Raw genomic sequence first — 12603 nt, 5'->3', positions numbered from 1 at the left:
ATGTTGGCTAGGCTGGTCTCAAACTCCTGACCTCAAGTGATCCGACCACCTCGGCCTTCCAAAGTGCTGGGATTACAGGCATGAGCCACTGCACCCTGCCTCTTTGAAGTTTCTTGATCCACTTATTCCTGCCTTAAGGTCTTGCATCTTCAGTCCTCCGCTCAAATGACACCTCCATGGAGAGGCAATTACCTGAAATTACCGTGCCTTATTTAGTCATTGTGTTGGTTTTCTGTCTCCTCCACTAGAGTGTGAGCTCTATGAAGGCAGAAATCTTGGCAGTCCAGTTCCTAGCACAGTGCCTAGCACACATAGCTATTTAATAACACACAGTAAAATTCACCTTTCAGTGTGCAATTCTGAGTTTTGACAAATGCCTGAAGTCAAGTAAGTCTATTATCAAGCTCTAAGACAGTTTTAACACCATCAATAATTCCCTTATGCTCCTTGGTAGTCAGTCTCGCCCCTAATCCCCAGCTCCTGAATATCACTGATCTATTTTTTGTCTTTATAGTTTTGTTTTTTTCCAGAATGCCAGTAACTAATTTTTGAATGAATGAATGCTACTAACTCTCATTTCTGACTCCAGAGCAAAATCCATGCAACGTTTATTATTTCAGCCCCAAATCCTGCCCCTCGCCTTCACTCCAACCACCTACTTGATGATAGAAGTTGAGACATCTGGCATGTGCTTCCTCCATGTTCCTAGCATTTTTCCCATCTCCTTAGCCTTCCTTCTAATCATAAATGAAAAGGGAACTTTCCCTTTCTAAAGGCAATTTACTCCTAGGACCTCAATACCACAGTTTTGTTTCTCTAGTACTTTCTATATATATCAATTAGCTCCAGAAGGGTAAAGACTGACTGGGTGCTCATCACTGTGTCTCCTAGCGCCTGGCACATTGCAGGTGCTGAAGAAACACCTGCAGAATGAGTGAATGAATCTCTCCCTTTCCAGACTCCTTCTCTTTTGTAATCAAACATGTTCAACATGCAACACAGTCTTATGACCAATCCTCTGTTGTCTGACCTAGACTGTGAGCTCCAGGGCTGGGACCCTGACTTCCTTATTCACCACCTCAAGGTCTCTACACTCACTTCTCTTTCTGCTCAGGATTGTCCTTCTTCTTGTCACCAGCCTCTCCTCAGAGTTAGGTCTCAGCTCAGATGTTGCTGTTGAAAGTACCTCTACTGATCCTTCTATCTAAAGCAGCCATTCCAGCCCTTCTCTCTTGATCACATCACCCTGAATTAAGTTGTTTACTTACTGTCTCTTCAGGAGGGCAAGGGGCTTGGTGGTGGTGTTCAGAGCTGTACGAAGCATATATGCATACCTGCTTGAAGTACAAAATAAGGAAATTTCTGACAAGCAGGTACACGTATATGCTTCTCCTGGGTAGAAAGTGTGAAAAATCCACTGGCTCAGTTTCAATCAATGTATGTTAATATTAACCAACATGAAATCTTGATTTTTTCTTTTTTTCTGAGACGGAGTTTTGCTCTTGTTGCCCAGGCTGGAGTGCAATGGTGTGATCTTGGCTCACCGCAACCTCCGCCTCCCGGGTTCAAGCAATTCTCCTGCCTCAGCCTCCAGAGTAACTGGGATTACAGGCATGTGCCACCACACCCAGCTAATTTTGTATTTTTAGTAAAAACAGGGGTTCTCCATGTTGGTTAGGCTGGTCTCGAACTCCTGACCTCAGGTGATCTGCTTGCCTCGGCCTCCCAAAGTGCTGGGACTATAGGCGTGAGCCAGCGTGCCCGGCCTGAGATTTGACTTCTACCATCTGAACCCTGCATTTGAACTGACTGCTCCTCTCTGTTTGAGCTTACTTGCCAAAACTTGGCCCACTCAGACTCATGGAAGTTTCTGGTTCTTCCCCGATAACTTTTCTGAACTTAACCATTGGTTTGCTTGACAAGAGACTGTCTTCTCACTTCCTAGCTATGTGAACTCTTACCTGTTCTATTGCTGTTCAGCCTAGCAGAGCACTTCTTGAACGTGTCTACATCTGCACCCCCTACTTCTTACTCATCCATTCTGTGTTTCAATTTCTTAAAAAAAAAACTATTTTAAGCATACAACTACAGAAAATGATTTATAACATATGTACCACCTAGCCCTGTCAAGTCTTAATATATTTGCTTGAAATCTTTTTTCAGATTATAGTTAAAAATTACTTAGGAGCTATTATTTATGGCCTATTTCCTGACCAAGTCTTCTTGATGGTCGATTTTCCTAATTATCTTAAGTTGCAAAAGTTTAGAATTAAAGCAAAGTACCTTCGATCCTCTGCTGTTGCCTTGTTTTTAATATTTGGGTTTGTTCGGGTCTCATTTATGGTTGTGACATCAGCTTTTTTGGGAGCGGTCTTGTTCAGAAAATGGTTCTGGGGAACAGCCTTTTTCAAAGTCCGTGCTTTTTGTTGAAAGTCATTATTGTCACGTTTATTACAACTGGTTCCATTTGGCCTTATACTAGGGGTGCTTGGAATGGCTGAATTAAATCTGTCAACTGTCATATTAGGCCTCTGGCTTATGGCTTTTGGTTTTTGCAGTACACATGATGTCTGAGGTATACAACAAGGTTGGGTGGACTTCTGATCTTGCTTGATGTCTGGATGTCTGTTGTTATATTCACCCTGAAGCAAATTGGGGTACGTTCTGGGTTTGGTATGTTTCATTCTCTGTTCAGTAACAGGGTATGACTGTAACTTAGTTTCATTTGGTCTTTCATATTTACCCCTACTAACCTTTACATCTTTGATGTTCTTGACCACTACTTTCTTTGATGACTGAACTTTACTAAGGGTCTGAATAAAGTGAGAGGGAACCGTCCTTGAGGGTTTTACTCCTGGTCTTGCAAGATCTGCTCCTCTAGAGAGTTGTTGTGATTTTACTGGGAAAGTCCTGCTTTGTGTTTCTCCAACAAATTGTTTATTAACTCTATCTTTCAGAACAGCACTATTAACTGAACTTTTGCCCAAGGCTTGTTTAGGAACCAAACTGTTCTTGGTTTGATTAGAAGAGTTAGTCTTTGGCTTACTTGTGGTACATAAATTAGGATCTGGCTTCCTCTCAGGTTCTGTTAAGATATGGGGCAAGTTCTCTTTGTTTGTTTCTTTTAGAAAGTTATCCAAAGATTCGTTTTCAACATGGGTATTATTCACAGAGTCTGTACATTTAGCATTTCCTTGATTTGTTAACTGCTGCTTTGTAGTTTTCAATTGCTCTATACTAAGTGACCCCACGGGTTTTCTTGACAGTTCTCCTGTTGTGGATGATCCAGCTTCACGCTGTTGAAAACTCTTGCTAGAAGGCTTAGAGTATGGATTAGAAGAAACATATTCTGAAGTCAGCCTTTTGCCCAGAAGTTTTGGTGGCTCCAACTTCGGCTTCTGGGACCCTGTAGTATTAGGTGGTCTGGGTTGGAGTTTAATGCTGATGGATCTTTTAGGTTTGACAGGCAAAACAACATGGTTGGTAACATCATTTTTGGGTTTAATAATCTGAAAAAACAAAGAAAATATATATTAAAAAATTCCTAACAATATCCTACTGTTTTTAAAATAATAAAAATAACTGTTTAACACATGCTAAAAAAAATTAATCATTTTTAGATTTTCACCTAAGAAAGCTGAATTCTCAGAAAGTAAAGAACGATTAATAGGTAGTTTTTGTGTTTTGTTTTTTTCTTTTGAGACAGGGTCTTGCTCTGTCATCCAGGCTGGTGTGCAGTGATGCAATCTTGGCTCACTGCAACCTCTGCCTCCTGTGTTGAAGCAATTCTCCCACCTCAGCCTCACAAGTGGCTGGACTACAGGCGTGTGTCATTACACTCGGCTATTTTTTTGTATTTTTAGTAAAGATGGGGTTTCACCATGTTGGCCAGGTTGGTCGTGAAATCTTGAACTCAAGTAATCCACCCGCCTTGGCCTCCCAAAGTGCTGGGATAAAAGGCATGAGCCACTGTACTTGTCCTAATAGGTAGTTTTTATAACTTGAGTTCCTATCAGAAATATATTAGAATCTTTTAGCTTGACAGAATTAAGCAGAGATGCAGTGAATATAAAAAACTTGCTCTTTCAAAAATGAATTTGCCTCAAACAGTAGTTGTTGAATGCCTATTATATCCTAAGTGCCCTCCAAAGGACCCTGAAAAAATATATACATAATGAACTTATGTTAGGGTACCTCCCAACAAATCTCTCCTAGTACTCTATAGTCACACTATATGTTTTTCAAACCACTACCTTTGTAAACATCACAGTATCACTCAAGAACCTCTGTCTCATCCCTGGAGATTGGTGACAAGGAGATAGGTGGCAGATGATGTGAAGTCTGAGATATGCTGCCACAGCTCTCAATAAACATGTAACATCTTAGTAGTCATATGTGTAAAATCAGCCAGGACAGGGTTTTAAGGTTAGAGTCTATGTTAATAATAAACAAATGTTTAGTCATGTGATTTATTTCTGGATGAGAAGGTAGGGCTAGATTACAGAGAACTCTGAAAACTAGGGGAGTTTAGAATTCATATGGTAAGTAATTGGGCAAGCCACTATGAATTCCTGAGCATCTATCATGAAAGCAATTACTCAGAAAGGAGAATTTCACAGAGATTTATGGAATATGTTTCCAGGGTAAGATATGGGAATGCTAGAGTTACTGCTCTATTTTTGATTTGACAAATATTGTGAAGAATCACTATATAAGCCTGGCAAGTATGTAAAGAATATCTAACCAGAACCATTTGGCATTAAGGGCAAAGAGATGTCTACTCCGGATGACAGTGGTGTGTGTGTTGTTGTTAGGGGTGAAACGGGGGAGAGATGTGAGTGGGAGGCAGAGAGATGGATGGTATACCCATAATGGCTATATCTGGATTAATCTCTGAGCACCAGCATTTACATACACCTTGGATCCCTCCATCATTGCTTACTGAAGAGGTGGAGGGATGTTGGCATGAAAGCTTCCAAATGTGTGTTAATTTTAGTTGCTCTTTCTTTTATATTAAAAACAAATTGATATAATCCACAAACCATAAAATTCACCATTTTAGTAAGTGCACAATTCTGTGGATTTTAGTACAGTCACACTATTATACAGCAATCACCACTGTCTAATTCCAGAACATAGTCATCACCCTAGAAAGAAACTTGATTTATTTGTTGGCAGTCACTCCCCATTTTCTGCTCCCTGCAGTCCTTGGCAACTGCTAGTCTACTTTCTGTCTTTATATGTCTACATATTTGCCTGTTTTAGATGTGTCACATAAATGGAATCATGTAACATGTGGCCTTTTCTGTCTGGCTTCTTTCGCTTAGCATGTTTTCAAGATTTACCCATGTTGTAGCACGTATCAGTACTTCATTGCTTTTTAAAATGAACTTTAGAGCAGGTTTAGATTCACAGTAAAACTGATAATAATAATAGTATCTATTATCTAGGAAGGATGCCACATATCCTGGTTTTCAAAAGATAGTTTTGATTTATGCCTGTTGGTCAAAGAGTACTGCTTTTTACTCTCAAAAATGTCCTGGTTTGGACATTAAAGCATATGGTCTACTTCCTTACAGGGTTGTTCTGAGTGAGGTAATGTATATAAAGTGTCTGGGTGTTAGTTGCTGTCATGTATTGAAAGTGTTATATAAATTGTCAAGCATTATGTAACTGTAATGATGACTATTATTTACGTCGTGTTTTTAGTTTCTCCTAAATTCTGTAATTCCCTTCCTGAGTTCATTTTTTACTTTTACAACTGTGTAAAGCAGATAAGGTAGGTATCATCTTCATTTAAGAGTTGATGTACTGAAATCAGTACTTTCAACTTCCAGAGATGCCTCAGGGAACTCTGACTGAGGGCCCTTTCCAGTAGATTTTTCTTTAAGACTCGCATGCTACACTGGTTCAAGCTACATAAAGTAAAAGTGTAACCCAGTGCTTCCCAAACATTAAATCATTGTGCATAAATTTTGCCTTATATACATTTTGCTATCCTTCACAGTGTCTAATGATGTCATGTACATACATAACATATATATGTCTATATATGCATATGCATATGACAAATATGACTGAGGTCATTTGGTGAATGAATCATTAAAACTTATTAAAATTCTCACCAATGAGAATGTTTCACTTCAGGAAGTACTATTTGAGTTACATTTCAGAACACAGATAAAAACTATGCTTTTAAAAACTAAAGGTGAGATTTTTATTGCAGATGAAGAATCTGTGTCTCTTTCAGAGGGCTGATTTCTTCCATTTAAACTTTAAGTTAAGGATCCTTTACCATTCTAATGTAGCTAAATTAAATTGAGTAGGAAGCATATACTTAAGTGGCTCGGAAGGTTCAATGCAAATATTCTTTTAATGACTACTGAGCTATTTAACTTCATGGCAGCATACCAAAGTGGTTAAGATCACAGGCTCTCAGCTTTGTCACTTAATAGCTATGTGACATATTTAACCTTTCTGTAACTTAGTTTGCTCATCTGTAAAGTGGGGCTACTAATAGTAGCCTCATAAGATTGTGAGGACTCAGTGAGGTAACGCAAGTCAGAAAAGTATCAGGCACACAGTAGGTATCCAATAAATGTTAGCTATCAAGAGGACTAAAGTTCACTTGAGACTTTTTTTGGTTAATAAAACTAAACTATAGTATGTCATACTTTTCAAAAAATGATTATCTCTTATTAAACCAAACTGTTTTTATATCTATAAGAAATATCTTTGAAATACATGTTCTTTAGGTTGCTAATATCTTTATTATTTTTATTACTAATCATACCCATGAATGCATATTTTTAAAAAGACTAATTTCTACTTACAGATTTAGAAGGTGGTGGATTCAGGCAATTATTCTTGGATTTCAGATAAGGCCTGTAAAAGACAAATTAAAATTAATCCTCAGCACAGAAGGATGAGCTTGGGAAGTACAGTGATTAAAAATTATGATTAGAATTTTAAATAATTAGAATTTCTGTAACGGCAAAATAATTCAAAATTATATTCAATAAAGTCTCCTTATCATCATTTCTTTAGTTCTGTATCCTCCCCCTTGGAGACCACCAACTGCTCCTACTTTTTTTTTGCCTTGTGATCCTTACAGAGACTGTCTATGCATAAATCTAGCGTTCTCACAATATTAATGAGATATATGTGTTTCCTTCATATTTGTATAGTCTTACTCATTCAAACATCATTCCTGCAGCACTGCAATGTGCCAGACACTGAAGATACAATGCCAAATGAAACCATTAACTGCTTCTTTAAAAAATTTCCGGCTGGGCATGGTGGCTCACGCCTGTAATCCCAGCACTTTGAGAGGCCAAGGTAGGCGGATCACGAGATCAGGAGATAGAGACCATCCTGGCTAACACAGTGAAACCCCATCTCTACTAAAAATACAAAAAAATTTAGCTGGGCATGGTGGCGTACACCTGTAGTCCCTAGCAACTCAGGAGGCTGAGGCAGGAGAATGGCGTGAACCCAGGAGGTGGAGCTTGCAGTGAGCCGAGATTGCACTACTACACTCCAGCCTGGGCGACAGAGCGAGACTCCATCTCAAAAAAAAAAAAAAAATTCCTTGTTTTAAGTATCTTCAAATACTATCTTTTCTAATTTTCAAGGGGAAAAGTGATACCAAAAAGAAAAAAAAAAACAGCAAGACACACATGAAATCTAGCTAGTGAGATAGGAAATGCAGAAAAAGGATAGGAAAACAGAGAATAGAAGGAATCAATCTGCATGGACCAAAAACTTGCTAGACTAACAAGGACTTTGATTATGACTTGTTTGATGTTTGTCTCTCCCATCCAGAACATAAGCCCTGGGAGGGCAGGAATGTCTGTCTTGTTAAGCACCATATCTCTAGCATCAGAAGTGACTGAGACATTATAGGTACTAAATAAATATTTGTTGAATAAATGAATTAGGTTCATTTAATCAAGGAAATAGAGGTGAGTAAACACCCAAGATAAAATAAAGGGTGAAAGCTAACTTTGTAAAAATTAATTTTCAAATAAATATTTAGCAACTCAAATGGGGAAAAAATTAATTAGTGCTAAGAAAGAAGGACATATAACACCACAAAGATGGTAAGAATCTACAAAGGATAAAAATGAAGTGGTTATGTTCTGTCTACGTCAACAGAAATGCTAAGAGAATGACTCGAGAGCTGGAGGATATCGCTCTGCTATGGAGGATTGATTGTAACTGGCTCTCCTGCCTTAGCAAGAAATGCCAGAACCATGGTCATTCAAGTTCTTTTTTTTTTTCTTCATTCAAGTTCTTGACCAAAAACTGCCTTCATGAGAATCAACTTCCCCAAGAAAATAAATGCAGAAACAGACAAAGCTTCCAGCATGGTAGATAATACTGACCCTTCCCTCCTTCCTTTGGAGGTTCGCACAGTAACAATGCATAAAGCTTTGCCAATGGACTAAGCACTGCCCAGGGGGTTTGGTCATGCCTGGACTGAAATGCTCTTTTTGCGTTATCATAGATTCTAATGCAGTCTGAGTAGACTCTAAGCAAAAGTGACATGTTTCAAAAAGGCTTTAAATTGCTAGTACAAAGAAGGCAACAAAACTTGCATAACTGTGGACACATAAACTCACTTGGTGTTTTGGCTCTTCAGTTTTCCCTTGGCTGCAAGGTACTCCTGAAGTTTTCTCTGTCGCTCTTCTGCAACACAGGCAAGCAAACAAACGACATAACTTTAGTTCATGATTTTAACCAGTTCATTAATATTCTAAAAGATGACACTTTTCTCTAATGATTTTGGCTTTGCGACATAATGTTATAAAATCCCTAGTCCTATAAATTTGCCTTCAAGTTAATATCAACATCAACCATATCATTTATATGCCAGGCCTACACTAAGTTCTTTAAACTTACTACTTTTTTTTTTTTTTTTGAGACAGGGTCTTCCTCTGTCACTGAGGATGGAGTGCAGTGGCACAACCACGGGTCACTGTTGCCTTGATCTCCCAGGTTCTAGCAATCCTCCCACCTCAGTCTCCTGAGTAGCTGGGAGTACAGGTGTGTACCATCACGCTGGGTAATTTAAAAAATCTTTTTTTGTAGAGACAGGATCTCACTGTATTGCGAGGGGTGGCGTCAAATTCCTGAGCTCAAGTGATCCTCCTGCTTTGGCCTCCCAAAGTGCTAGGATTACAGGCGTGAGTCAAAGCACTCGGCCTAAATTTACATTATTGCTTTCAATCCACAAAACAATCCAATGAGATTTGCAATCTGAAATCCAGAGAGGGTAAATGTCACGCCCAAAGTTACCCAGCTAATATGTGGCAATTCCAGGACTTGAAAACAGGCTTATCTAACCTTGGAGCTCACAGCCACTGTTCACAGCTATAACAGTCTATGTTTTGAAGAACTTCTGTTACTGGCCTACCTGAGCTGGTGAGCCAGGCCTGGTCTGATGTCTTTTAACAGGGATGATGATTTTTACCCACAAACCCTTATATGGCTTCCTTTGTTGGTATTAAGGATAAAATATGCCAGGTCTGCTCATGGCAGACATCTATACTATGGTGACTTTCTACACAAGCCATTTGTGAGGGGATGACAAGTCAATGATTTCTGCCTTTGAGAACTTTCAAACTAGTAGTGGAGATAAAATAAACACAGCAATAATTACAGTATAAGGTAAAATCTAAGGGCCATAAGAGAGAAAAAGAAGTATGCGAGTTCAGAGGTGGGGCATAAATGAGGGGAGTAGGTGGTTGGAAAAGGTTAAAATTAAATAATGATGTGATGGAAGAAAAAAAGACGACAGGGTGCCAAACGACTCTTAACCTTATCTCAACGGAGTTGCCCTGTTTTGCTGATGCTCATTGTATCCTTAGAGACAGCTTGCCAGGCAGTGTAGAGCGTAGGAGCTGACATGGGGGTTGGGAGTCCCACCTCCGTGACTTCTAGCAAATTAGCAAACTTGGCTGCTGCTGAGCCTACCAGGCAGACAGAAATGCCCATCTTTAAAGCTTGTTAGGTAAAGTGCCTAGGACCTCGTAGGCATCAACAGGAATAATGGATGAAACAAAACAACGGTGCGTATCTTGGAGAAGGTGGCATATGTGCAGGAGTATTTTGAAAGGCTGGAAAGGTCTCCAAGCACATCTAAGAGATAAGGGAACACAGAAGCCTCAGCCCTGGGTGCAGATTTAACCAATCAACTTCTAGCCACGGCAGGCTGAGAGGTGTGGAGTGAGAGCTCCACCGAAGGCAGGAACCCGGGCTCAAGCCAGACGCCGCCTCCTGGCACAGAGGACCATGCCCGGCTCTGCCTGGAGCCAAATGTGGATCAAAACAGCGCGCTGCTTCCCGCTGCTGAAGGCCCGACCAAGGGGCCTGTTTCTTTATCCAGAATGTGGCGACAATGACATCTCTTTGCAAGGCTGCTGCAGGGCTTTCTGGAAAAGTGCCCGTGAGGTATCTGGGCCTGCGCACAGCCTCCGCCGCCCCGGGCCCAGACGTCTACCTGGCGACCGTGGCCGGGGGCCGCGTACGCGCTTCCGGGATGGAAAACGCCCGGGGGAAACTTAGGCAGGCGAGCGGACGGCCACCTTCCGCGGGAAGAACTCACTCGGTGGCCTCCTACTACCCCGGCCATGTTCCAACGCCCGAGAATAACGGGAACTCATTCGCGGTCATACTCACCTACAGCTGCAGAGACGGTAGGCCCCGGCCGCACCATGACTCTTCAGTGACAGTTTTTCTTCAAACGCCGCGCCCGTACCTAAGACCCGAGTGCCGCGCGTCCGCGCGTCCTCATTGGCTCCTGTGGGTTTGAAACTCGCTAGTCGTCATCACGGAGAGCGGGACAACAGGCAATAGCCTCTTTGCTGTTGGCTCTGGCCTTGAGAGCCTGAATTGGGGCCCTTTGATTGGAAGAACGTGCAGTGCACCTCGGCACTGAGGGCGGCTTCCTCGGGGCGCGGCACCGCCCGCCTCTGAGTCCTCCTCTGAGTACGCCTCTGAATGGGCGTGGAGCCCTCCGAGGGATCTCAGCGGGGCTGGCGGTGAGTGGGGCGGTTAGGTTGCAGCCAGCTGGGGTTGGCGCTGCGGGAGTCCCTGAGCGGAGAGACAGGGCGGCCCTCCCAGGCTGCTGGGATTCTTTCCTCTCAGAGTGTCAGATTCACAGGAGCTATGAAAAAATAATATTATAAAGAGGACATATGGGTCTTATGCATCTAAAGGCTCCTAATTTTAGTACTGCAGGGTGGCTCCTTTAATTGAGGTAAAATATGCATAACATCATATATACCATTTTAACCATTTTAAAGTGTTACATTTTCCGAAAATGTGCAGTTCAGTGGTATTAAGTACCCTCACATTGTAGGACAACCATCACTACTGTCCTTTCCAGAACTTTTTCGTCTTCCCCAACTGAAACCCTGTCCACATCGCTTACTCCGCCCTCCTCCCTCCTCCAGCCCCAGGCAGTCACCGTTCTAGTTTCTGTCTCTGTGGATTTGACAACTGTAGGTACCATGTAAGTAGAATCATGCAGTATTTGTTCTGTGGCTGACTTGTTTCACTTAGCGTAAAGTTTTCAAGGTTCATGCATGTGTAGCATGTGTCAGAATTTCCTTTTAAGGGGGAATAGCATTCCGTTGTGTGGACATACCACATTTTGCTTCTTGGTCCGTCCCTCTCCGGACACTTGAGTTGCTTCCACTTTTTGGCTTTTGTGAATAATAATATGAACATGAATGTACAAATAATTCTTTGAGACTCTCCTTTTCATTCTTTTGGGTATATACCAAGAAGTGGTATGGGATCAAATGGCAATTCTATTTTAAATGTTTTGAGAAACTGCCTTACTCCTCTCAGGATGATCTCTTGTTCAAGGTATATTTTCGATTTCGCCTCATCAGCTGACTATAAGGCCATAAGGCTAACGGAGAAAGGGACAGTGGATGGGAGGCCTAGTTCCCCTGAGTCCCTAGGCACACTTCATTCCCCTTGTTTTAATCCTAATTTTTTTTTTTTGTTTTGAAGTTTGTCCTGTTTCATCTATTCTCCAGTTTCTTGAAGAGGGCTGGAAAATGCTCTTGGCTCCTTGTGTGTGAAGGTGCCTCTTTCATGGATGCTGGAGAGGTGGTGGGTAGAGGGGCAGTCGTGCGTGGGTACCTGTTGGCCAGGTTCAGCTCACCGGTTGGGTGAGCTGCTGCCATGCAGCGAGTTCGGAAGAGAGCCAGGGTTTCTGGATTCATGCCTTTTGATACTTTCAATAGTGTATAAAATGTTTGAAATAGGAAAACTGATCGTTGTTTTTGTTAATGACTGAGAAAGGGACTCCTTCACCGGCAGTTTCAGAAAAGTGAAGACGGTTCTGTTTTGGTCTTTGTAGAATCTAGGTGATTGAATGCATCTCAGTTTTAGAAGTCACCTTGCCTGATCTCCCACCCAGTGCTGGAGTATTCCACGGACTCCATGTAGGTACTGCACCTTTGCAGGAATACTGCTGGTGTTGGTGAGCTGCCTTACCTGTCCTGTTATTGGAGACCCCTGCTTATTAGGAAACTTAAAATGAACTCAAATGAGCTTCCTCGCTCACTAGTCCTAGTCCTTTGG

General features: G+C 41.5%; 1 protein-coding gene across 1 annotated transcript in view; it reads right to left on the bottom strand.

Moving 5' to 3' along the window:
• CKAP2L (cytoskeleton associated protein 2-like) overlaps positions 1–10799 on the bottom strand; it is a 28356-nt gene extending 17557 nt beyond the window's left edge. Inside the window, exons 1-4 of the mRNA XM_011953071.1 lie at positions 10684–10799; positions 8625–8691; positions 6834–6885; positions 2284–3509 (exon numbers count right to left, since the gene is read on the bottom strand). Coding sequence (XP_011808461.1) covers positions 2284–3509; positions 6834–6885; positions 8625–8691; positions 10684–10720 — 1382 coding nt within the window. The 5' untranslated portion in view covers positions 10721–10799. The remainder of the gene's footprint in view (positions 1–2283; positions 3510–6833; positions 6886–8624; positions 8692–10683) is intronic.
• Positions 10800–12603: the final 1804 nt, after the last annotated feature.

Source organism: Colobus angolensis, unplaced genomic scaffold (genome assembly GCF_000951035.1).
Source record: "Colobus angolensis palliatus isolate OR3802 unplaced genomic scaffold, Cang.pa_1.0 Scaffold356, whole genome shotgun sequence".
Taxonomy (NCBI): Eukaryota; Metazoa; Chordata; class Mammalia; order Primates; family Cercopithecidae; genus Colobus; species Colobus angolensis.
Note: the sequence above shows the minus strand (reverse complement) of the source record. Positions and strands in the feature narration are given on the sequence as shown.